Below are 24,209 nucleotides of genomic sequence, written 5' to 3'. Positions count from 1 at the left end.
AAAGCTCAGGCTTTAGTAATTTTGTCAGTGCTGCTACAGTCAGTGAAGTTACCTTAGTGACGCTTTTCCATATAACAGGCTATGTGTTACACTTATCACATATCAATAATATTACATATCAATATTCATACTCTGTTCACCAGTGCAATGGTATGGGAATAACCCATATCTTTTATGTTGGTTCCCTGGAGCATTTACCAAAACACTTTGCTGAATTCACCTTGTTTCCTTGGTTTTAATGTATTTTGAACTGTCTTTTCAAATGACATCCATTGTTTGCACTTAATGTTCTGGAAACCGTGTGCAAAGTGCACAAAATACAATTAAAACAATAAAAACTGCTTGGCAACAAGGACACCACTTTTATATGGAAGAGAAAGCTATCATGGACATAAAGCTTGTTATCTACCGATGCCACTAAAACTGAAAATCAATATAAAGTACTAGTCTACAAGCCAGGAGCTTATCTTTTTTTTTTTCTCCAGAGCACAGTTGGTCCACCAGAAGTTCATAGTGGTGCACTTGGCAGTGCATATACGCTGAATATAAGGGAGCTCTAATACATACAGGGGAAGCTTCAGCATGGAGAGTGTGCCTAATGTACTCAGTAACTTCATACTGTATGCTCCTCCCCTGGCCTGAGGGCTTTTCCCACTGTCGCCATGGCAACACAGTCCGCTAAACGTAAGCGAGCCATGAAGATTCCGGCTTGGGAAGACAATGCTGACTGAGGCTTCAGCCGGACTGCACACAGATGGCAGTGTACATACAGACACACAGTAAACACACTGGCACTGTCTTGTGCAAACAGTTTCAGAGTTTAGAAAAAGTCTGTAAGCAGGAGTTCAGTTTAATGTGAACTCACCTGCTCAACCTGCTCTCTCTCTCTGTCTCTCTCTCTCTCTCCCTCATATATACACTATATCATCCTGCTATTTCTCTGTATAATGAAAGCTCTAAATAATAATTGGAAATGCAGCTTTAAAGTTATAAAGACTTTGCTGGAGACCAGACATTTCCTACTGTGTCTGCATCAATGTAATTTGACTATACAGAGTTCAGAGCAGGAATTTTTGGAAAATAATTTATTGCTATGGACTGAAAAAATATGTAAACAGGCCACACACATTCCAACAGGTAAAGGACATGTCCTTAACTCTGCTAATGGAAAAAGGTAAACTGTATTTCATTATGTGGAACTGGCCTCGACATGCAAATCAGGTGTTTTCATGGTGTCAGAGAAGCTGTAAGCAGCTGAACCTGTACATTATCTGTGGCATCATATCTTGTAAAAATACCTCAGTGTTACCTCTGCAGTTCAGTACCTTCACAATTACCCCATCTCACATTCCGAGAATATATGAGAATATTACTACATTATCTGATAATGAAGCCTTGTTTGAGAGGCAATTTGCTGCTATACTCTTAAAACTAGAGGTTCCTAAAAGGTTCTTAGCTTGGACGTACAGTTCTAGGAACTATTACAGAACATTTACATCCTGTGGACATTCTTTAATTCCAAAAAGACTCTTTACATTCACATCTACTATTAAACAAATATTCTTTAAAGAATAATCCATTGAAAGACTCTTTATGGAACCAAAAGCAGTCCCTCTATGGCAGGGCTTGGCAAAATGCGGCTCTGGAGCCACATGCGGCTCTTTCACTGATCTGTTGCAGCTCCATAGCAGAGCTAGATATTTAGGTAAAAATAAAATAATCCTCCTTTACAGTAAAATAAAGCTCTGCTGATCGTTCAACACAGTTTAACACTAAATGGTTTTAAATGCTGGAGTTAATGTATAACTGCTACTTCACCAGCCTTTAAACTTGAAGGTTGCCGCGCAGACTGCTGGTCACCAAAACAATGCAGAAAACAGTCTCGCATGGCTAGTAGCTAACAAAAAGGCACAGAGAAAGATGAACAATGAAAATTTGGAGACTTATTTGCATTCATAAGAGCTCAGTTGTCTTCCTGATACGTTTAATCTGCAACAAGAAACTGTAAAACACTAAAAAGTCACGAAGCTGAAGTCAGTTACCCGTTTGCCAGCTTCTAGTTCAAATTTTCCCATTCCACCTTAAATGGTGCAGCAGTTACATCCTGGAGCATCAGAAGCTGCAAACATGAAGCTGATTCCAGCCTCGTAAAAAAAAAAACTATTCTACTTTTGAGGAAAAGCTTCCTGCTGGAGATGAGAGAAAAGCAGCTATAGCTGAGCTAAAGCTTAAAGCAGAGCAAGGTAAGCCTGTGTTTTCGTTTGTGTTTTAATAATAGCCTATACTAGGACATTAGCACATACTGAGACATATTTACAGCCAAAACGGTAAAATGGACATAAAATGTTGAGGCTCTCAAGGTGGTTTGATTTTTGTTGAAAGGTCAAAATGGCTCTTCTTAACATCTGGCTTGCCGACGCCTGTTCTATGGCATTGCTCTATAGAATCTCACTCAGTACACTCAAAAAACTGCTTTCCAAATGTGTTAAGTGGACACATCAATACAACTCTTGTTGAAAGAAGAACTGACAGACAGTTAATTGTGCTGATATATTGTATTTATGCGCAACTGTTTTTTGCAACATTTGAACCACGAATCATTTTTCGATGCATCTTTACTTTTTAAGAGAGCATGTTTAACGATAAATGTGGCTCTCCTGTTGATTCTCTCTGAATACATGGCTGTTTAGCCTTTTTTGTGGTGTGTGGATACACTGGCCCTCCATTGTTTCCAGATGCCCCACTCATGATGTACTTGTGGCCATGGGGGAGGCACACCTAGCAGGCAGACTGATCACGACTAAACTGGGGAGAGTGCTTGGGTAGAAATAGTACATACAAATTTGAAAAAAGGGGTTTACAAACATACACCCATCATTTGACGGACAGTCTGCGTTATCCTTGAATGACCCAGGAGGCCTTGCACTCACCAGATGAACTCGCGGCAGTGTGAGCAGTAGGTGGGCTGTCTCAGGTAGGTGGCCATGAACTTGTGTCCGTTGACCTGATGCACTCTCCTCCGCACCGCGCCCTGCCTCTTCCTGGGCCGCATGCGCTCCCGGAACACGCGTTCCTCATTCTCACAGCCGCCTGCTGATAAACACACAAACACACACACACCCAGCATGACAAACTGCAGACTCCACAAGGTCCACACTTACAGAGGCCTCATAATAACTCCTACAGCAGTCTAAGGTAGAGATAAGTCGGGTTTAAGTTACGAGAACAATAAAAGCTGACAGTAATCTTTGTGTGAGGACAACCAGCACAGCCCTGGCAGAGAATGTGTTTTTTCAGCCGACTCTATGTGTCGGCTGAATAAAACAGCATGCAATGGATCACTCTTCACTTTGAAGCCACTTATACTAAGAATCGCTGTCATAACATCATATTTAGAAAACATAACTCTATTTCACTCTATGAACAGATCCCTGTCACAGATCAGACCAGACAACATCATCGTAAGTGTTTTACTGTATATAATGAGAAAAGCATAAGACTGAAAATTTTGATTTTATTGCTCATCAAAGCCACAAGGCTTGCCTCAATACAGAGTGCAATTCTCATCGCCACCATCAGGTGGTGCTACAAAAGCGGTCAATAAAAAGGACTGAAGCCTGAAGCGGCCACACTGCACACTCGAACTGTCTCATCCCAAGGTTCAAAAGCTACATGTTACAAGCCCTCGTAATAACCTCTTACCAAACTGGTAAGTGAAACTGACAATATTCATAGATAGCCACAGCCTCCCTGACAAGCAGACATAACACGCTGCAGATGAACTGTAATTTTGGTTACGGAATGGTGCAATTGGGTCTTATTGAAAGGTTGGGGACTTGATTTTTTTGACATCAATTTGGAAACCCCTGCTCCAAGCCAGCAAAACGCTGTGACTGCTGTTTCCTAACTGAAACTGACATGGCAGGAAATAACAAGCTAAAAGATGTGAAGTGATGTGAAGCTACAAGTAAACTTTGCCATTTAAAGGGCCCAAAATCAAACTTTACTCACTTTTTTCTTAAATAAAAGAGTTTGATGTAGTGTGTAAACACTGCTAAAGTTTCAAAAAGTAACTTTCATGACATCACCTTGTGTCACCAAAATGTTAATTTTACAGGAGAAGGAAAAAACATTCTTAATTTTGAGTGGAAGTTAATGGAACTGAAGCATTTCTGTTGTTCTGTTCATCATGAAATTTGGCACATTGTAGAGGTCAGCTGGTGTTTTCAAATTCTGTACAAAATGACAAAAATGGAGATACGAAGTTAGCGATATCTAACTCACTCTTCTATTCAGCCAGCCCCCCCATTCACACTTAAGTCATAAGTTTGAGCCTAAACAGCTTTTTGAATGAGGCACAATCAAGGCAGCCAATCAGAAACAAGCTCATTTACATATATGAGTCTTAAAGGTGCAGTAACAGAAAGACCCTGTTTAATTCTAAAGGATAAAGAGATGTTGGAAAACGGTAATGCAAAAAATGACGTATTGTTTTTTTGTGCACAAACCCACACAAATGTCATAAAGAGCTAAGAAAAAGGCAACGAGTTGTAGGATACGGGCCTAAGATGTGAATTCTGCAGGCCTTTAAAGCACATTATATGTTATACTGCACTGCTTGTGCCAGCACATAATGCAGAAACTTCTCAGTGTCTTTATACATTATATGCAGGCACTGAAACATCTGCACAAATATTACATCAATATAATTATTACCAAATTAAGCAAACTAAAAGAAAACACTGTGCTGATGTATAGATTTCTCTCTCCCTTCTTTCTCTCACCCCCCCCACTCTCTTTCTCTCTCTCCCACTTTCTTTCTCTCTCTACCCTCCCTCTCCCTCTCTCTCAATACTGCTCTAAACATTCCACAGCTTAAAACTGCACAAACTGTGTTCTGCAGGCAACTCCTGTGCTAAGTCTGTGTGTGTGTGTTTCTAGAGCCATGCAGAGGTAGTGATCGATGGATTGATGGAGCACAGCTGTGACAAAAGCACCACACTGGAGAGCCGTCACACACTCACCTGACAACTAAACCGCAGAGAAAACACACACAGGAGACTTAATGGTGATTCTCCTATAACTTCTTAATCGACATATCATTAGACAAAAAAGGAGACATGAGGCTTCTGGCCCAGATAAAAATAATAATAGTTATTCACAGCTTCAAAACTGAGAAAGCTCTTAAGGCCACTGCACACCGGGCACACTCCTGCTCAGTGTCCAAAAATTCAAAATCACTGTTTTTAATGAAGGTGCACACACTGGCACTGACGTTGATGCGCAGCAGCTAGGGGTTGAGGGCCACTGTATGGAACCAAGCCCGAAGCTTTAGAGCTGACTCTAAATTCCTGAATGTCTGGAATCTTTTCGGGATCGGCTCCAGCCCTTATACCGGAGCTCGGCGAGCTGGGAATTTAAATTTAAATTATGAACTTATAGGAGTAGACTGTAAAAATCTACTTGAGCTTGATGTTATTGGCGCTCTCACTGCAAAGCATTCTGTGTGGTACAGCTGCACTCTGTATCTGCTATATTCTGAGCAGTATCTGAAGATTGTTGTGTGGAGTCAACTCTTGGAATCAGCTCCACTGATTCCCATCACTTGAAATTGGAATCATCTCTGATGCCAATTCCAAGTGACGGGAATCAGTAGAGCTGATTCCAAGGGTTGATTCCACACAACAACCTTGATTCCAAGAACCAAGACATGGAGAAGGATATCTGGCAAAAATAAAGAATACAATGTTAATTAAATGTGACTTTTGACAATTTTCACATTTTACTTCTTTTCCACCTCGTCTAAAGTAAAGTACAGCTGGACTATCACGTGTGAGGTGTGAAAGGATGTGGTTTTCAGACAGGCCGTCTAGACAGTGACAGCAGAATGTCTCACACTTTCTGTGTGCATGCACATTAGGGCAAACCTGAGGGTCACTGTCCAATCGAGTCCAAAAGCTTTGGAACTGACTCTCAATTCCTGAACAGAATCGAGGAATCGATTCTTTTTGGGACCGACTCCTGCCCTTGCAATGGAGCTCTGTGACTCCCAGCACTGTTCAATTTCTCAGCACGTCCCAGCTGAGAATTTAAATTTAAGTGATAAATTATAAATTTATAAGAGTAGAGTGTAAAAAGCAACTTAAGCTTGACGTTATCAGCGCTCTCACTGTGACTCATTCTCTGAGGTGCAGCTGCACTCTGTGCTGTATGTGCTACGTGACACCATGCAGTGCGGCCCCACGCATCTTTGTGCGATGCACTGAAAAAAGAACAGCCAGTAGTGCTGATGTATCGGTCTATAGGCCTGTCACTACATCTGAATCATCATCTCCACAGATGATCCACACCACATCCACACCTCAAACAGACTCACTGTGATCTCACTGTAACTTCTATCTAGCAAATCTATACCTGCACATATAGACTGACATCTTGTACACCTTCTATCCATATATATATATATATATATATATATATATATATAATATCCCCTGTGTACCCTGCATCTCATTTATCTACCTCAGGCTCACATACTGCATATATGGCAATGTGTACAACTGTACATATCATAGCTTTTATTTTATAACTTACATTACTGTACAAAACCTGCACATTGGAGTGGTGCAACACTGGTGTACACTAATGTATATACACAAAATGTGATGTGACGAACGTGATTTGATTTGATTTGAGAGTGGCTTTTTGTCCGGGATGAGAAACAGTTGAGTTACTGTTTTTAGTTCAGCTGCAAATAAATGTGATGGTTACTATCTTGGCAAAATTTCAGCACACTGTGTGACTTTATGGAGATGTCTACTAAAAATAAAGAGGAGACAAGTGTGAGATTACTGGGCACTTTTTCACAGAAAAAAATGTCTGAGCAGCAGGAGAGACTTGGGCGAAAGCCTCAGCTGTCTTTCCATCTGATCTCATTGTCGTCCAGGGGAAGCTACAGAGACATTAAGAGATTATTAACAGAGATCTGTTTTTAGATTTTTCCTTCAGACACACGCACACACATACACACACACACATGCAATGGACCTCTCTCTCTCTCTCTCGTACTCTCTCACTCTCTGTAGAAAACAGCAGAACAGTGATCACTCCTGAGAACTCCCTCATGTGACTGTATCAGTCTGCCCCTCTGTCACCCCAGCACGAAACAGAGAGAGAGAGAGAGAGAGCAATAGCACAAGCTGTGCCAATCTGGCAAGAAAGCTATTATATACTGTTATTAATAAAGGAATGTAAGGCACGCAGGTACCAGTTCACCTGGGCAGCCTTGGAGCGCACAATGCAGTACACTTACCTGCACTAAAGGAAAAAGCTCGCCATGCACTCTAAGAAATCTGTAGGAATTTCTACAGTATTGACATTTCCATCTCAATCTGGTGAGAACTATCTGATAGTGTGATAGTGTGAGCCCATTGCGCTTTATGGGAGTAAAGTATGGGGTCCACTCAGTGAGCACAGCTACACTAGACGGGACAAGTATGCAGAATTCTGCAGGATGATCCTTAAAATCCAAAGAAAAACACCAACCAATGCATGCAGGGCAAAGTTAAGCAGATTTCCTTTGTTAATAAACATTCAAGAAAGATCACTACATTTCTGGATGCAATTGAAGACAAGTCCCAGAGAAACGCTGCATTGTAAGGTGCTACAGAACCGAGACCCGAACCCTGAAAGGAGTGCCCTTAGTTAGCTGGTTCAGAGACTACTTTACTCTCTAACAGCTCCTAACAAACAGCAGGAACACTGGGAAATTTAAAACACAAAGTAAACTAAAACGCTCTTAGGCCCCAAAAACAGAGTATGAACTGGAAGAGTATCTCCTGACTGCCCGAGATACAAAGCAGAGACAGATCCTGACCAAGTACAGACTCAGTGTATATAAAAAGTATATAAAAAGTCCTGGCTGCCCGGAGAGGAGAGACTGTGTGGTCACTGTATGACAGGTGAAGTCGAGACAGAGATGCACTTTCTTCTTCAGTGTGAACAGTGGGGAACACCCCCCGTATCCCTAATACATTACATGTATTATGTACTTTATATGTATATATACATTATATATATATATATATATATATATATATATATATATATACATACATAGGAGAGAGAGAGAGAGAGAGAGAGAGAGAAAGAGAGAGAGAGAGGGAGAGGAGTAACAGGGGAGAGAAATAGGATAAAAGGGGGGACAGAGAGAAACAGCAGAAAGAGAGACAGGAGAAAAAGAGAGAGAGAAATAAGAGAGTGGACTAAGATAGAGGAGAGAGAGACAAACAGTAAAGATTGATAGAGAGAGAAAGCAGAAAGGGAGACAAAGAAAAACAGGGAGAGAGAAGAGAGAGAGAGGAGAAAGGTGACAAACGAAAGAAAGGAGAGAGCGAGAAGAGACAAAAAAGAACAGACAGAGAGAGAGAGCAAGGAAAGAGAAAGGGAGGAGAGAGAGAAATAGGAGAGAGATAGACAGAAATAAGAGGGAGAAAGGGGGGAGAGAGATTTAAATCATAGAGAATGATAGAGAGAAGAGACAGAGTCAAAGAAAAACAGAGAGAGAACAGAGAAGAGAGTGGCAGAAAAAAGAGAAAAGAGAACAGACACACACACACATACACACACATAGAGGGAGAGAGAGAGAGAGACCAATAGCACACGTCGTACCAATTTGGCAAGCGAGTTATCATATACTGTTATTAATAAAGTCACTGTATATAGTTCCTGAAAGGTCCTGCAGGTTTGCCAAGGCAAAAAGCAGCACAGCCAGGCAGCACTGCAGCGCTGCAGACGACGACCGCAGAGCCGAGATGTGAAAATGAAAATCATACATACTGAAAATGAACAATAATATTTGATGAAACTCAGCCACCTGTCTGCCATCTCTCATCACAGGCAGCAGTCGTTTACACTGACAGGGTATGATCGGGATTATTTCTCATGGGTTCAATTTAATGAATTTATAAATCCCAGTTCAGCTGAGCTGCACTTTTTATAATGAAATGCACTTAAGGCACTTTTTGTAATGAAATTAGAAATTAGATCAGTTTCCAAAGTTGATCATTTGTATGGGTCTCTTTAATAAAAATAAATGCTTTTTGAAGAGACAGTGGACAGAACACACACTTATATATACTGCAGGTCATGAAAGGGGGGGTGTGATGTCAGGGTTGGTCTCATTTCTAACCTCAGTAAGGAGAAACAAGGAGAAACCTTTTAACAGAATGGAGCAAAAAAAAAAAACGTTTGAGTGACAAAACAACCTCGACGGGAGGCCACGAGTGAGGCCACAATGTTTTTTTCGACAGTTAGCAGTGTGGTTTCTGGTGTGAATATGGTTTTGTTTTCAAGAACACCAAAATGTCATATTAAATGGTCCACGTCCTACTTAACTAGCTTGTTTCCTTATGTGGTGAAGTGACACAATGCATTGGTCCTCGCCATATTTCGGGTGACCATACGTCCTCGTTTTACAGGACATGTCTTTTTTTTGGGGCCTAAAAAATGCATCCAGCCGGAATTTCTAAATTGCCTAAAATGTCCAAGATTTGGCTTTGCTTTTTTGTTGACATTTACTTTCTACTGTCTGCCCCATGCCAAACTCCTGCCTCCAATGTCCTCGATTTTGAAACCAAAATATGGTCACCCTAGCCATATTAGACCCTTTTTACTCCACTACGAGCATGCACAGTGTCTGTTGCCCACATATAATCACAGCTTCCTAATATTACCATATACATACAAGTATGAAGAAACACTTATTATTGACTAATCTTACTAATAAGGGCATGTGTAAGTGTGAGCACAGCCAAAGGGCTCCCTAAAGGAAGAATTAGTAGTTTATTATATCAACACAAGCTTCTTACAGTCCAACACGTCTGTCTTTAAGCTATAATTGTTTCCCACAACAAGATCAAGGACTAACAGTCATCAGATGACACCAAGTATGAAATATTACTGGACTGTCCACACCGAACAAAGCCCGGTACAAGTACAGTACACTCTACACCAGGGTTTCCTGGCCAGGGGTTCACCCACCTCTAGAGGATTGTGGTGGAACTGCAGGGGGTTTGTGAGATTGTGATGGAAAGGTCACTGACCAATTAAATAATATTTTCAGAATATATTTTTGTGCAAGTAAAAAAAATCACTTTACTGTGATCTTAAAACGTGAAGTAAATCCCAGGCTTATTACATACTTAGACTTATTATTCAGTAACTACAGGGACTTCAGTTCAAACTGGTTGAGCTATTCTTAGGTTGTAGAAGTGTGTAATGAAACTTTGGGCTGGCCAGTGGACCCTGGCCTTTTAAGGAGTTCACAGGAATCAACGATAACCCACTGAATAATTACTGAATGATGTGATAGACATAAACATTGTAACTATATGACATCTTAATGTACATTACAGTTATCAGCTAGCTTGCTAAACCATTTTTTATGGCCAAAACACTAACTCTTTTAAGTATGTATGTTCAAAACCGTTTTCTAATCAAAGTATGAAGTCAGCTTTCTTAAAAAGACATCAGCAAACTAAACATGAAAAACTGGCCACGAAGCCTTTCTATTTAAAAAAAGTTGCTCAGTTTAATATTAGCTTACTTAAAAGGCAAGTAATTTCAATTGAAAGGGTTCAGCTGACACAAAAGGTTGGGAACCCCTGCTCTACCCAAAAGCCCATGCAGACCTATAAAGAGAGAATATGAAGAGAATTTTCCATGAAAACATCTAAGTATATTAAACAGTGAATGCTACACGGTGAAGACAAGACCCCATTAAGGCCCACAGTGGTCCATGGCCTGGGAAAACATGACCTGTTGTGCACCAAAGGGGTGGAAAATCCTTATCTCATGCACCAAAAAACAGTCTGATTAAAAGAGTCATTTTCAAGCCTTAATTTTAAGGATGATAAATATTTATTTATATTCATTATTTCATAGTTAAATTAGAGGAAACAATTTAGCATTAATACAGTTATAGTTTCCTAAGGCCTTATATTAGGCCTGCTTCAGAAACTTGAACTAAACATCAGCCTTTATAGATTATTTGTGTTTAGCTCTTTCTTATACACATAATGGATATAACTCTCAGCCCTGGCTACTACTTCACAACTTTATAGGAGTCAGCTAATTTGTACGAAGATGTGGAAAAAGAAGAAAAGGTAGATGTGTCCAGAATGATGAACAGAGCTGAAGATGATGCATTAATAACTGAAAAATGAATTGAGCACAAAGTTATACTAAAGTTAACATCTAGAATGCAGCACATGCAACATTACGACGGCATTTTAGGGCCACTGTTAATAAAAATAAACACAGTAGACTCCGAGAATAAAGTCATAATATTTCGTGAAAAAAAGTCGTAATACTTCAGGAATAAAGTCGTAATATTTCAAGTGGTATGACTGTATTTCTCGAAATACTTCATTCTCAAAGTCTACTATTTTTATTAAAATGCCGTCGTACAACATGGTGATCAAAGGAGTAAGTGTTAAATTGATAATTACATATAATTTCTATTACTGATCAGTTAAGGACCTGATGTTCACTAAAAATCTTGAAAAGTTGAATAAAACCTTCTGGTGTCCAGCTCACAGTTTTTCAGTTTACACTGTGTCAGTTGTTGTTAAATAAAATAACAGGAATCATTAATATGACATCTCTTTTCCAAAGCACAAACACATACACACGCTAATCTATTCATCATGACACCAGCACCTGCAGAGTGAAGAAAAACAGCACCACCACCACCACCACCACCACCACCTCTACACTCTACAGGGGGGTCGATCTCCAGGGAGGGGCTGAGCAGGTCTGCTCTAAAGCAGTATTAAGCTGATACTGATATCGTAGCAGTAACATTGCAGGTGTTGGCTGCTTTGCTCACCTCTAGACTGAGTGGCCTACTTATAAAAAAAAATAAATAAATAAATAAAAATAACTGCCAAAGCTTTCAAAAAGGCCGAGGATGGAGGCGGGGGAAAAGCAAATGAACACTGAATGAATACAACAGCAGAAAATCAGTTCAGCTGCACAGTGAAGTGCAACATGATTCACTGTAATTGTCCCTGTTTTGCATTATTGATAGTGATACTGTAAAACTAGCATGCGGAGGTCTCGGCTGTGTTTGTATCTTGCTGTTCGTAAGGGCTGAGATTAAATATAAGGTGCGGATAATCCTACGTCTGCTTTTAGCTCCATCTATGGGCACAGGGCAAGTGGCATCTGTCTAGTCTCACACTGATGCCACTGAAAAGAGAGTGTCTCATTTGATTATTATACATGAATCGCCCACATCCTCCTCTCAACCTCTGCTGGCAAACTGCCTCAAACAGAGACAGACACAGAGAGACAGAGAAGAGAGAGAGAGAGAGAGAGAGAGAGAGTGAGAGAGAGAGAGAGAGAGAGAGATTAGCAATTTAGAAAACAGAAAATGAACTGCTGGAGTACCTCTTCACTGTCAAACGATACTGGACATTGACAGATTTTTACCAATAACTCACTCAATGACCACAGTTTAGCTGTCAAAATGACAACAATAGATCAATAGATCACCCATGATATCTGCCAAAACACCAAATATCAAACATCTACCCTACCACTCAAATGTGTAGACACATCTTCTTATTTCCCTTTTTGTAGCCTATTATTTTACTGTGTTTTGTTACTCAGTGGTCTGGAGGACCCACCACATTATTGTTTTTTAAATCAATACATCCATAACAATTTATGTAAGAATACAAAGGCAAAGGAATCTGAGGTTAAAATAATAATAAATCGCATGAGATTTACTTTTGGTAAACATTGAAAATGGGTCCCACTGACCCCAACACCACACAAGGGTTAAAATCAACTTCACACACTTTTTGGCGTTCTCTCTCAAGCAGCTTCATGAGAAGTCACTTGGCCACACAGGCCTATATTAAGACTTTGAAAACTGCTAACTACTTTTTGGGAGGCATTCCAAAGAGAACATAAACATTAAAAAAATATTTTCGGAAATAAATTCATATCTAGGCATGACCTCCACTACTTACATTTGTTTAAGCAACATCCTTTCAAGCTTTTAAGCATAAACCTGTAGATCAAAATGTCTTTAAGATTCTGAAATATATTCAATCGAGTGTTTCCAAACTTTTGACTGGTAGAGCACATCAAAGAATTCCAAACTATACAATCTTTATTAGGCCTATTAAACATAGCATGAATATAAACCTGTATTCCTTTGACATTTATTGTATGACAGTTATTTTAACCTACATATAATCACTGCTGCCCTGTGATGGACTGGCGACCTGTCCAGGGTGTTTCCGGCCTTCTGCTCAATGAGTGCTGGGATAGGCTCTAGCACCCCCCTCGACCCAAGAGGACAAGCAGCTTAGAAAATGTGTGTGTGTGTGTGTGTGTGTGTGTGTGTGTGTGTGTATTATCACTGCAGTAAAACTGTAACAAACATCTCTGAAATGATCTTTTAACGTAAATGACTGCTCTTAGACCAAATGTTTTGGATCATTTTATTGGTCTAATCATCATTAAAAGAAAGAAAAAATGATATGAGCTTTAGATATGAGAGTGACAACATATACTTCATATATGGTCATGCTAAAGCCACAACACTGCTTGTTACCAACACTACTGCAATGTTCTAATTATTTTACTACTGAGACATTTGTTACTTATTCTTTTATCTTCTAGCTTCAACATAAAGTTCACATAGTTCTGAATCAGCTCATTCTTATATATCAGTAATAAAAAAAAAGATTTTTAACCCTTAAACAGGCAAAATGTGTAATGCGTTCAATAAGGAATAAAACATTATTATTATTTTAGCATATAGCCAAATTGCCTGTTTAAGGGTTAATGCAAGTCTATACACCTATTTATTGTCTTTTGTCTATCTATTGATTATTCATTTATCAGTTTACACACACTGCTTCACTGATTCAATGACTAAAGGAGGTAGTTATAGCTATGTTATAGCTATGTTATAGCGTTTCCAGCCTTTTTGAGTACCATCACTAAACAACTGCCCTTAACCATTTTCACTGGATGCTGAGCCCTGTTTCAAACCCTATTCTGGATTAAGAGGAACCATTCAGAGCCAAATATGAGCCACTCTAGGTGCATCATCCTAATGTCCTGAAAGTCTGGGGTAGGTGGAGCAGAGTAAGACAGAAGTAATTTAATTTGTATGATCTTACAACAATAAAGCTTCTTTGTACTGAACTGAAAAAGGATGAGTGAGCAAGAGAGACACAAGCTACGTTTCCACCCAAAGGATTTTTTAATGCTTCGAAACATTCGTTGTTGTAAGCTTTGGAAACTTTAGGAATGTAGATAAAACTTTTTTCTGTTAAACTTTAGCAGATAAATTGATTGTCAGTATCTTTCATGTTGCGAAAGGCTTCATTTTTTGAGGTGAAAATAATCAGTATTAAATCAGGATAGTACCAGGATTAAATCTGGATAAAGCCAAGCCACATAAAAATGCAAATGTAAACGCACCCAAGACGCATTTAAAACAATACAAATCCGATCGCTCGAACCACTTCAAGAGGTCTGAGACACATTTGAGCCACATGTTACAGCAGTGTAAACGCATCCGTCTCTCCAAGACACATTCGACAGCCAAAACCCCTCCCAGCACAATCGAAATTCCTCCCCATGCAGTACGTCACTGGGCACATGATCCGTGTCTACGAGGAAGATGATCACGGAGGACGAGTATTTCAAGGCAGCAACCAGCATTGGCCTAGCGCAGGAAGAGACTGAATGGAAAAACAATTGGTAATTGGTTTCCACATAACAAGTGTATTTGCATATTCCGTCCCACACAGCGATCGGATTTCAGTCCTCCGTTTAGACCGAAGACGCATTTGACTACCAAAAGTAAACGCATGTGGCTAAAATCTTATCAGGATAAAATCCAGATCAAAGTCACATGAAGTGACCAGATGTAAATGCACTCATAGTGTCACGTGACAGATTTCCATCACATGCCTCTTAGAACAAAACATAAACAAACACAAATAGAATGGTGGAGAGGTAGAGCTGGAGGAGAGACGTGATATGTAAAGCATGTTTATCACTAAACGTTATTTGGATGAAAAGAAGCTGCTGGGCAGCAAAAAATGCATTATTTTTTAATCCATTTTCATTTTGTCATTTGCAATTTGACACAAACGGTCAGACACACACCAACCTCGCACAGTATGACCCAGTAGAATGCCGGGTCATTACCACGTCTCACTCATTAACACACCCAGTGAGGGTGAGAACATCCTCGCTCTGTTTTCTGCTGCGTAGATCCATCACACACAAGCATACAGTCACTGACACACTCACAGGCAAAGTGGGCAGCACCAGTGGACACAGTCACCTTCCATATGACTTCCATTTAATGGGGCTTTACAGCATTATGCTGTATTCTGTCGCGCAGCACTGGATCCCTCAGCCCACAATGAGTCTGATAGAATTAACGATTTTATATCAACTTTTTCTCACTACAATACCCAGCATGCATTACAGACACATCATACAACCACTGAAAATCCCTGTGGTTTCAACAAATCCTGACTGTTAGCCTAGCCACTGCGCTAGAGGCTGATAAAACATCAACTCTTACCTCAGTTGTTGCACAAAACCATAAAGAAAACATCTTTATTGAGCACTAAATGTATGACAGAGACATATTTTTACCCTTTTAGCTGGAGAAAAGAAGCCAAACTGAGGTAACGTACAAAAATAGCCAGGTAGCTTCCTAACTTTGGCTTTTAGCTTGTTAGCTTGTGCACAGTTTACATGCACAGGACACTTTATCCCGTCTTTAATTTTGACATTCTAACCTCCTGATAAGAACTATTACTATAATCGGAGTGCACTAATAATAATACATATACAAACAATCATAGCTGCTGAGGACTAAGATTTGTTTTATCCCTCCATCGTTTTGTTCACTGTTTATTGATCAGTCTCTATTGTCCTGTTCTTAATGGTCGTATAGTTTATCGTATGGTGCTCTGTATGGTTTATTGTCTGTATTTATTGTCTGTTTGTACTGCTGACCGCTGCTGTTCTGTGTTAAACATAGCAGCGTGTTCCAGAGGAACTATATTTCGTGCCTCGGTCAACACACGGCTGTGATGAGAAGGAACAACAATAAAGTTGACTGTGATGCAGCAGAGATTAGATTAAAACTGCTTCAGTACATTAATAATACCCCATCACACAACAAAACAGAAGCAAAAAAGCAGCATTTGGACTCAAAGTAGTGACGAAGCTCATAAAGTTTGGCCTAATAGCAGTCAATGTACTGCTTGACCAGTAGTTCAAATGGCAGCCACTGACTTCTAGTCCCACAAGTGCAGGACATAAGGGGTGCTTCTTCCACATGCAATCCATGTCCTCACTCTTACCCCTCCGGCCTATCCAAGCAACCATCACCTAGCAACAGTCAGCAGCTGCCTGGCAACAGCCACAGCCATGCCCCTGGAGCCGGGGTGCTCTCTGCTCGTCAGTGGAAGGCAACATGCATTAATTACGTCGTCAGTCACCCTAATGTCCTTCGCCTGTCAACACACCAGAACTTTTCTCATGTTTCCCAAAGGCTCAGACATGCATGCATCTCGGCACATATGCTCAGCTCCCTCTCGTGACCATTAACCTTAAAGCAATAGAACAAAAAGACACAATTCTGACTTCAGGATTACTAGTGCTACTATTTTTAAGCTATGAAATCTCCTTTTGTCCATTATGAATAACTGTATGTCATATAATATCAGAAACCACATCACTAAAGGCTAATTTCAGACACAAAACACGTCTGATTTTTTGTGAACTGTTCCCTTAAACATGCCCACCAATTCCACACACTGAAGCTCATTAGCAGCAAATGACGCAGGCTCACACCTGCAGCACAGGTCAAGTGTGGAGAGGGCTCCTCACTGAAGAGCAGCCTTGCTTCTCATCTGTGAAGAACAAGGGGTCCCGTGGGCTTCATACACTCCAGCCTACCTCTCCACACCACTCAGACACAGGGTAGCCTTTTAAAAACCGCATTTATTAACCAACAACACTCTCCAGCAATTATAGCAGACAGGCTCCTACTGCAAACACTAATGAACCAGCCTCACATAGTAATTCAAATGTGTACAAATCTGCCCCATCTTAACTCTTAAATGTCTCATATGTTGCTAATGATGCATTTACTTAATCCGCCTCCTCTATATTCCCACCTCTTCAGTAAGAAATATCAAAATACATCTCATTTATTGGTTAGAAAGCACTTTCCAATTTGTCGTTAACCCTGCTATATATAAATGATCTATAAATTATATATATATATATATATGAATGATTTTGGCTCATTTAGGCTGACATGGGCGGTACGGTGGCGCAGTGGGTAACACTGTCGCCTCACAGCATGAATGGCCTGGGTTCAATTCCCGGCCGGGCGACCGGGGTCATTTCTGTGTGGAAAGTTTGCATGTTCTCCCCGTGTCTGCGTGGGTTTCCTCCAGGTACTCCGGTTTCCTACCACGGTCCAAAAACATGCAGTCAGGCCAATTGGACATGCTAAAATTGCCCCTAGGTGTGAGTGTGTGAATGTGTATGTCTGTCTGTCTGCCCTGCGATGGACTGGCGACCTGTCCAGGGTGTATCCTGCCTTTCGCCCAATGACAGCTGGGATAGGCTCCAGCGACCCAGAAGGATAAGCGGTTTAGATGATGTATGTATGTAGGCTGACATGTAAAAAAAAATAATAATCATAATAAATAAATAAATTGTGTATTGAAATACTTAACACAGTGCAAACTAACAAAGCGGGGCTGCCAAGTACCAAAGTGCACAGGCCAAAAAAATCACCTGTCTTCTGTTGTATCACTCACTACAACTACAACTGTATCTGGACGCAACATTTTGAAATGGGTTTCCATGGCTGAGCAGCTGCACCGAAGCCTAAGATCACTATGTGCAATGCCATGTGTCGGCTGGAGTGGTGTAAAGCACGCCACCACTGGACTGTGGAGCAGTGGACACATTCTCTGGAGTGACAGATCACGCTTCACTATCTGGTAGTCTGATGGACAAATCTGGGTTTGGCAGATGTCAGGGGAACGCTACCTACTGGAACGCATAGTGTTAACTAGGGGTGGGCAATATGGCAAAAATATTTTATCACGATACTTAAGACATTTTCACTATACACGATGCGCATCACAATATTTAGTTGTTCTGAGATTTAATAAGTTGGAACAGACAAAACAGAACCTGTAGTGTCACATATAAAAAACCATAATAATAATAATAATAATAATAATAATAATAATAAACCTACAACTACAATTATTTTTATTCATTGTTTTATAAACTGCATTGCACTAAATCCAATTAAACAGGCCTAATTATGCTCACTTTTTAATGCAATATGCAGTTGTTCAGTGTTCTTTAAGTACTGAAGATGTCCACAATATGCTCAGAAAAGCGTATTGTACCATGATTTATCACAATAACAATAAGATTTTGTCATACTGCCCACCCTACTGCCGACGGTCAAGTCTGGTGAAGGAGGAATAATGGCCTGAGGCGGTTTCTCAGGGTTTAGGCCAGGCCCCTGAGTTCCAGTGAAGGGTAATAAGATATTTTAGACAATTATCTCCAACTTTGTGGCAACAGTTTATGGAAGGCTCTTTTCTGTTCCAGTATGACTGTGCCTTAGTGCACAAAGTGAGGTCCATAAATACATAGCCTGACAAGTTTAATGTGGAGGAACCAGTGGTCTGCCGAGATTCCTGGCCTCAATTTTATTTAACACCTATGGGATGAACTGGAACACTGATTGTGAGACAGCAATCTCAGTGTCTGACCTCAAATGCTCTTGTGACCGAATGGGCACAAATCCCCAAAGACACACTCCAAAATTGTGTGGAAAGCCTTCCCAGAAGAGTAGAGGCTCAACCCCTTATTAATGGTTTTGGAATGGGATGTCCAACAAGCTCATATGGGTGTGATGGTCATTTGTCCACATATGCTAGGTCATATAGTGTACACTTGTTGCTGTGACACAGCACAACGTTTAACTGTTTTCCACAAATTTCCTGTTCAATAACTTAGAGACAGCAGACAGTCTGCAGTAACAACACTCTTTATCACCTCAAAGTGAATAGGCAGGTTAAACCGCTTTAGTTTGAGAGGGCGGTCATATATTAATGTATTCATGCTCGTGGCACAACCATGATTTCAAAATGCTGTTTTTGCAGCTTAGGCTCAACAATGGATTAAGACATGGATACGAAGTGAATGGTATCTTTTTAACAATGTGGTGACACTTTATTTTGAGTTGTTCTTTTTAGATGAAACAAACACTCAACAGACTCTCAGTAACCTGTCAAAAACATATGAGGGTTAGGATTAGGTTTTGGATTGAGGTTAAGGTTAGGTTTAGGATTAAGGCCAGAGTTAGGGTTAGGTTTTGGGTAAGCTTGGGTAAAAATAGGTTTTGAATAATGGAGGTAACATATTAACAAAACATCTACTTAATATAAGTAATGTATCAACAGAACATCTACAATATAGTATATATAGTATAATGAAACGTCAGTGTATTCAGATGCTTCACTACAGCTGCCTCACTGATATGTTGTTGATGTGTTACTGATAATCTGTTAATAGTTTATTAATCATCTACAAAGGACCACCCCAAATAAAGTGTTACCAACATGTTTACACAGTATATCAGAGTATTTAATGAAAAAAGGAACAGACATTGTGTTTTTCAGGATGTGGCCCATTTGAGGAGTAAGGTGATGGCAACATGCAGCGATTTCTTCACTGATGTAAAATGGTGAGGACAGAGAGAAGACGATGGTGATAGACTTGATGAAGAGCAGCCCTGAAGAGCGAGTAACTCTTTTCAAGGGCTTTGGACCAGCTCTGAAAACGTTTAGTCATTCAACAGCATAAAGACAGCATGCCTGTAGACAACAGGCACTGGTAAAGGACACCCCATTATGCAGCAGAACAAAACGCTCCAGATACTTGATAGCTTGCTTGTTTTGAAAGGAGCAGTGAACTCCGAAAGGACTGTCAGCATGCAGCGGTCTGCTGGAGTCCAGCAGCTGACCCCCAGCAGTGTGAAGCGCGGGGAGAGACTCAGAGAGAGCCACCACAGACATAACGAGGATCATTTTCAACATATTCAAATGCACCAGCAGGCCGACCCGCTTATCTAACTAGCCATCTGGCATGGAGCTATTAGGGCCACGCTGTGCGGTCACTGAACACTAGACACACAGACATATGAGGAGTATGAGAGGGAAACTCAGAGACCCAAACATGTTGGAACTCGTAAGAGAGTAACTAAAGTGCTGAGCGGGGTCTTCTTTTGAGTCTAACTTGCATAGAATACAAGAAATCATGGCAAATTTAATGGACAAAGTTTCATATCCAATAATATTTTAGCATCACATTGAAAAGGCACTACCACCACACCATACTGTATCACGGTATCACTGTACAAATGCTCATATCAGTCCATAATACACCACTGTGCAGAAAGTCAGGGACCACCTTTCAGTTGTTTATTTTCCAGTTTTCTGGTCAGAAAGTTATTATTCAGGAGATATTTCTAAGGATACAAAGGAGAAAATAAATTAAATAAACAGACGTTTCCAAAACTAGAGTTAAAAAAAACCTCATACGTCTTTGATACAGAGAAAAGAGACTTCTAACAACCGTGCAAGAGCTGGTAGCCCACCAAAACTGTCCCCATCAGATAAACAACACTTAGCGCTTTCATCTTTGAGAGAGAGGAGAAAATCAAGCTGCTTCAGATCTGAAAACATCCACAGGTGTTTCTGTCCATCCTTTCTGTCCAACACTGTGAGAAGACAACTCAGCACTATGGGTCTGAAAGGATGTGTAGCTGTCAAGAAGCCCTTACTGAGAAAAGGAAATGGACAAAAATAAAGACATTCTGCAAATTAAATGTTGATGGTCATCAGAAACTTGCCCAAGAGTCCAGACTTCAACGTCATTTAATGTGTTTGGGATTATTTGGATTATGAGAAACAGAAAATGCAACTTCTAAGACTGAACTTTGGAGGTGTGAATAAATATCCCTGCAGATTTCACTGAAAAACTGAATGGAAAGAATGGAAGCTATAATAAAGGTGGAGTGGACACACTAAATTACAAAACATTCACATAATATTTAGCTGTTGAGGGATGTTATCTGTTTTGTTTTTTTCCCTTCCTAAAAATGGCCATTTCGCCCGGACATTAAATAAATGAAGGGTGGTCTCTGGCTTTTGCACAGTAGTGTATATTACAGAATTATATGGCTTCTCAGACCCTGTACTTATGTACATATCACCATAATCATCTCTTTTTGTTCATATCTATGTTCTATCTATTATTTTCTATTTTATTAATGTATAATATTTCATGTTTATTTTATAACGTCTTATTGTCTCTTGAATATTTGCAGATAATCTTGCATACTTTGTTATACTTTATGCCATTTATGTTATGTCATACATGTGTGCACTCGCCAAAACAAATTACTCAAATTCCTTGGAGAAATATATGACTTTGATTTTGATTCTGAAAACTGAAATAAATGTAAACCATTAGCACCAGTTAGGATGAATAATTATATGTAGTGTGAGCGCAAATGATAATAAACTGTTACATAACATTTTAAAAGGCCTATCTCTAAATCAATAGCTACAGTCTATTATGGTATAGAGTGGTTAACTCCCCATATTAGATGCATAAATCTACTATTATGTAATAATTATATAATATATTAAGCATTCTCAGGCCATTGCCCAGAACGGGTGTGATAAATAATGGCTGCAAGTATTAAACATGTCTCACTGAATCTCCAAATCGCAGCGTCTTTGAAGAGCCGGTGGAACACGCTGCACTTAATGAAACAGGCAGTGCTGTCTGGCAGCCACGTTCAAGACCCTCTCCTCAGCTGATCAGCTGACCACTGCTGACCGGCCAGAACAGGCCAGCGTGTCACATGACCCCTGCTGAACACCAACAAACTGTGCCGTCATTTTAGATCAAGCAGCAGTGCTTTCCTTTGTATGTATGTGCATGTGTATGTATGAGTGCAGTCATCTGGGACAGAGAGAGGGAGAGAGAGAGAGAGAGAGAGAGAGAGAGAGAGAGAGAGAGAGAGAGAGAGAGAGAGAGAGACTAATGATTAATAGACCACAGGTAACTTCAAAGCCATTTCAGAAACATAGAGATAAAGATATCAAGAAACAGGCACAAAAAAAAGAACTTCAGAGCAAAAGAAAGAAGAAAGAAAAACACCCCTCACACACACACACACACACACACACATACACACACACACACACACACACAAACTGACCCGCACACATAAACACACTCAGAAGGAAAGCACGTGAGTGAGCATGTGTTTTAGTGAGGCTGACCCTGGGGCTGGCAGGCACACGCTGGTTTACATAAACACAAGTGAAGTGTGTGTGTGTGTGTGTGTGTGTGTGTTAGCCTGTTCCCGTTGACGGTTAACTGAGTTACTGCGGTAACAGCCCCCAGTGACAGAAAAACTCATTTACCGCTGGTTTACCATCATTCATCTATTGAGTCATTTCATGCAAACCACAGCAAGACACAAAGATTCCCACATGAGAGCATAACTGTATGCAGAGAGATGTGACATCCTACACTTACAATACATTTAATGTAACTGTGGAGCTGCACTGGTTTAGTGTGCTCAGTGCTGCAGGCCAATATCACGCCTACAAAGAGCTAATCTATGGAGCGCTGCCGGTGACATCCCACATAAATTCAAATAATGCCTGGCCATGACTTAGTAAGGCATGGGGATGAGATAATTCAGTCGCATTAGAATCTTATTCCCACGCCTTCATAAGTCACGGCCATGCATTAGGGTCTCATTCCCACGCCTTACTAAGTCACGGTCACGACTTAATTATCTTGTTCCCACACCTTACTAAGTCGTTGCTATGCATTATTTTTATTTATACAGGATTTCACCAGTGGGGCTCTGTACTTATCTATGGTATGGGCTGCATTTTAGAACCAGCGATGTGCATTCTGACTAATCTTGATATTCAAACATCTGCAAGAGTTAACTGCGAGGAAGAAAAACCAGGCAAAAATGGCTGAAATAAACAAAGAGGCCAAGCTGAGTGCTTAGGTGACAGCACTGATATAAGAGCCAACAAAAATCTGTGGCAAAAATTTTGCAACCAGCAGAGGAATAAATTTGAAAACATGTTTTATTATTCGAGTAAAAGCAGGGAAATCAGTAGTTTTCATGTTGGATGAAACAGAAGCTGCCTCTTCAGATGAGCTAAAACTGGTACAACACTGGAAGCTGATGAGGATTCGTCTTTCTCCTCGGTGGATGAGTTTGTCAGAGAAATATATTTCCACTGTTTCTGGCCCTAACTAACAGCAGCTGGACTAGTTAGTCTGGTTAGCAATAAACTTTATTGTTTTTACTGATATTTTACTGTCCTGTTAAAACATAAAAGGGGCATTTCATTGTTACATTGAAATGTTAGGCAAGGTAAGTTTATATATATATATATATATATATATATATACATACCACATTTCATACACAAAGCAATTCAATGTGCTTTACATAAATAAAAGCGAAAGGAATATCAAGAGTAAAGAAGTGAAAAACAATAAAAGACAAAAATCTTAAAAAAGCATAATTAAAAGAACAAAGTACATAAAGTAGAATAAAGACATAGAAGGGAATTAAAACCTAGTGTTATTGAAATAATAATAATAATTTTAATAGTGAAGTGCAGTAAGAATACAGTGCAATTTTAGAGCTCAACCACAGCCTCATGAAAAGAGAAACATTTTAACCTGGATTTAAAAATTGCCACATTTGGGGTGCATTTTCAGTGTGTATAACTTCTCCATCTTCCTGCACTGAAATGAAACAAACATAAACCTTAAACAGTTAACCGAGTACTTGAGTAGCCATGCACATCCCTGTTCCTCCGTCCACAGCGTCAGGTTTCAGACAGACAAAACGGCTTCAGCTCTCGGGAAAAACACTGTCATGTCTCAGCTCTCGTGCTAAGTGGTTAGGCTAAGTGGTTACAGACACAGCACTGGATGGTAAACTTCATATTACATTCGCAACTCTGTTCTTTTTTACTAGATTAATTGCACAT

At 40.0% G+C, this 24,209-nt stretch overlaps 1 protein-coding gene across 1 annotated transcript in view; it reads right to left on the bottom strand.

The window, feature by feature from the left end:
• The window catches only part of prkceb (protein kinase C, epsilon b), a 137,233-nt gene that overhangs the window by 59,269 nt on the left and 53,755 nt on the right, over window positions 1–24,209 (bottom strand). The window contains exon 3 of the mRNA XM_036573827.1: window positions 2,931–3,090. Within this exon, the coding sequence (XP_036429720.1) occupies window positions 2,931–3,090 (160 nt within the window). The remainder of the gene's footprint in view (window positions 1–2,930; window positions 3,091–24,209) is intronic.

Source organism: Colossoma macropomum, unplaced genomic scaffold (genome assembly GCF_904425465.1).
Source record: "Colossoma macropomum unplaced genomic scaffold, Colossoma_macropomum, whole genome shotgun sequence".
NCBI classification, from domain to species: domain Eukaryota; kingdom Metazoa; phylum Chordata; class Actinopteri; order Characiformes; family Serrasalmidae; genus Colossoma; species Colossoma macropomum.
This window is presented reverse-complemented; position numbering and strand designations above follow the sequence as displayed.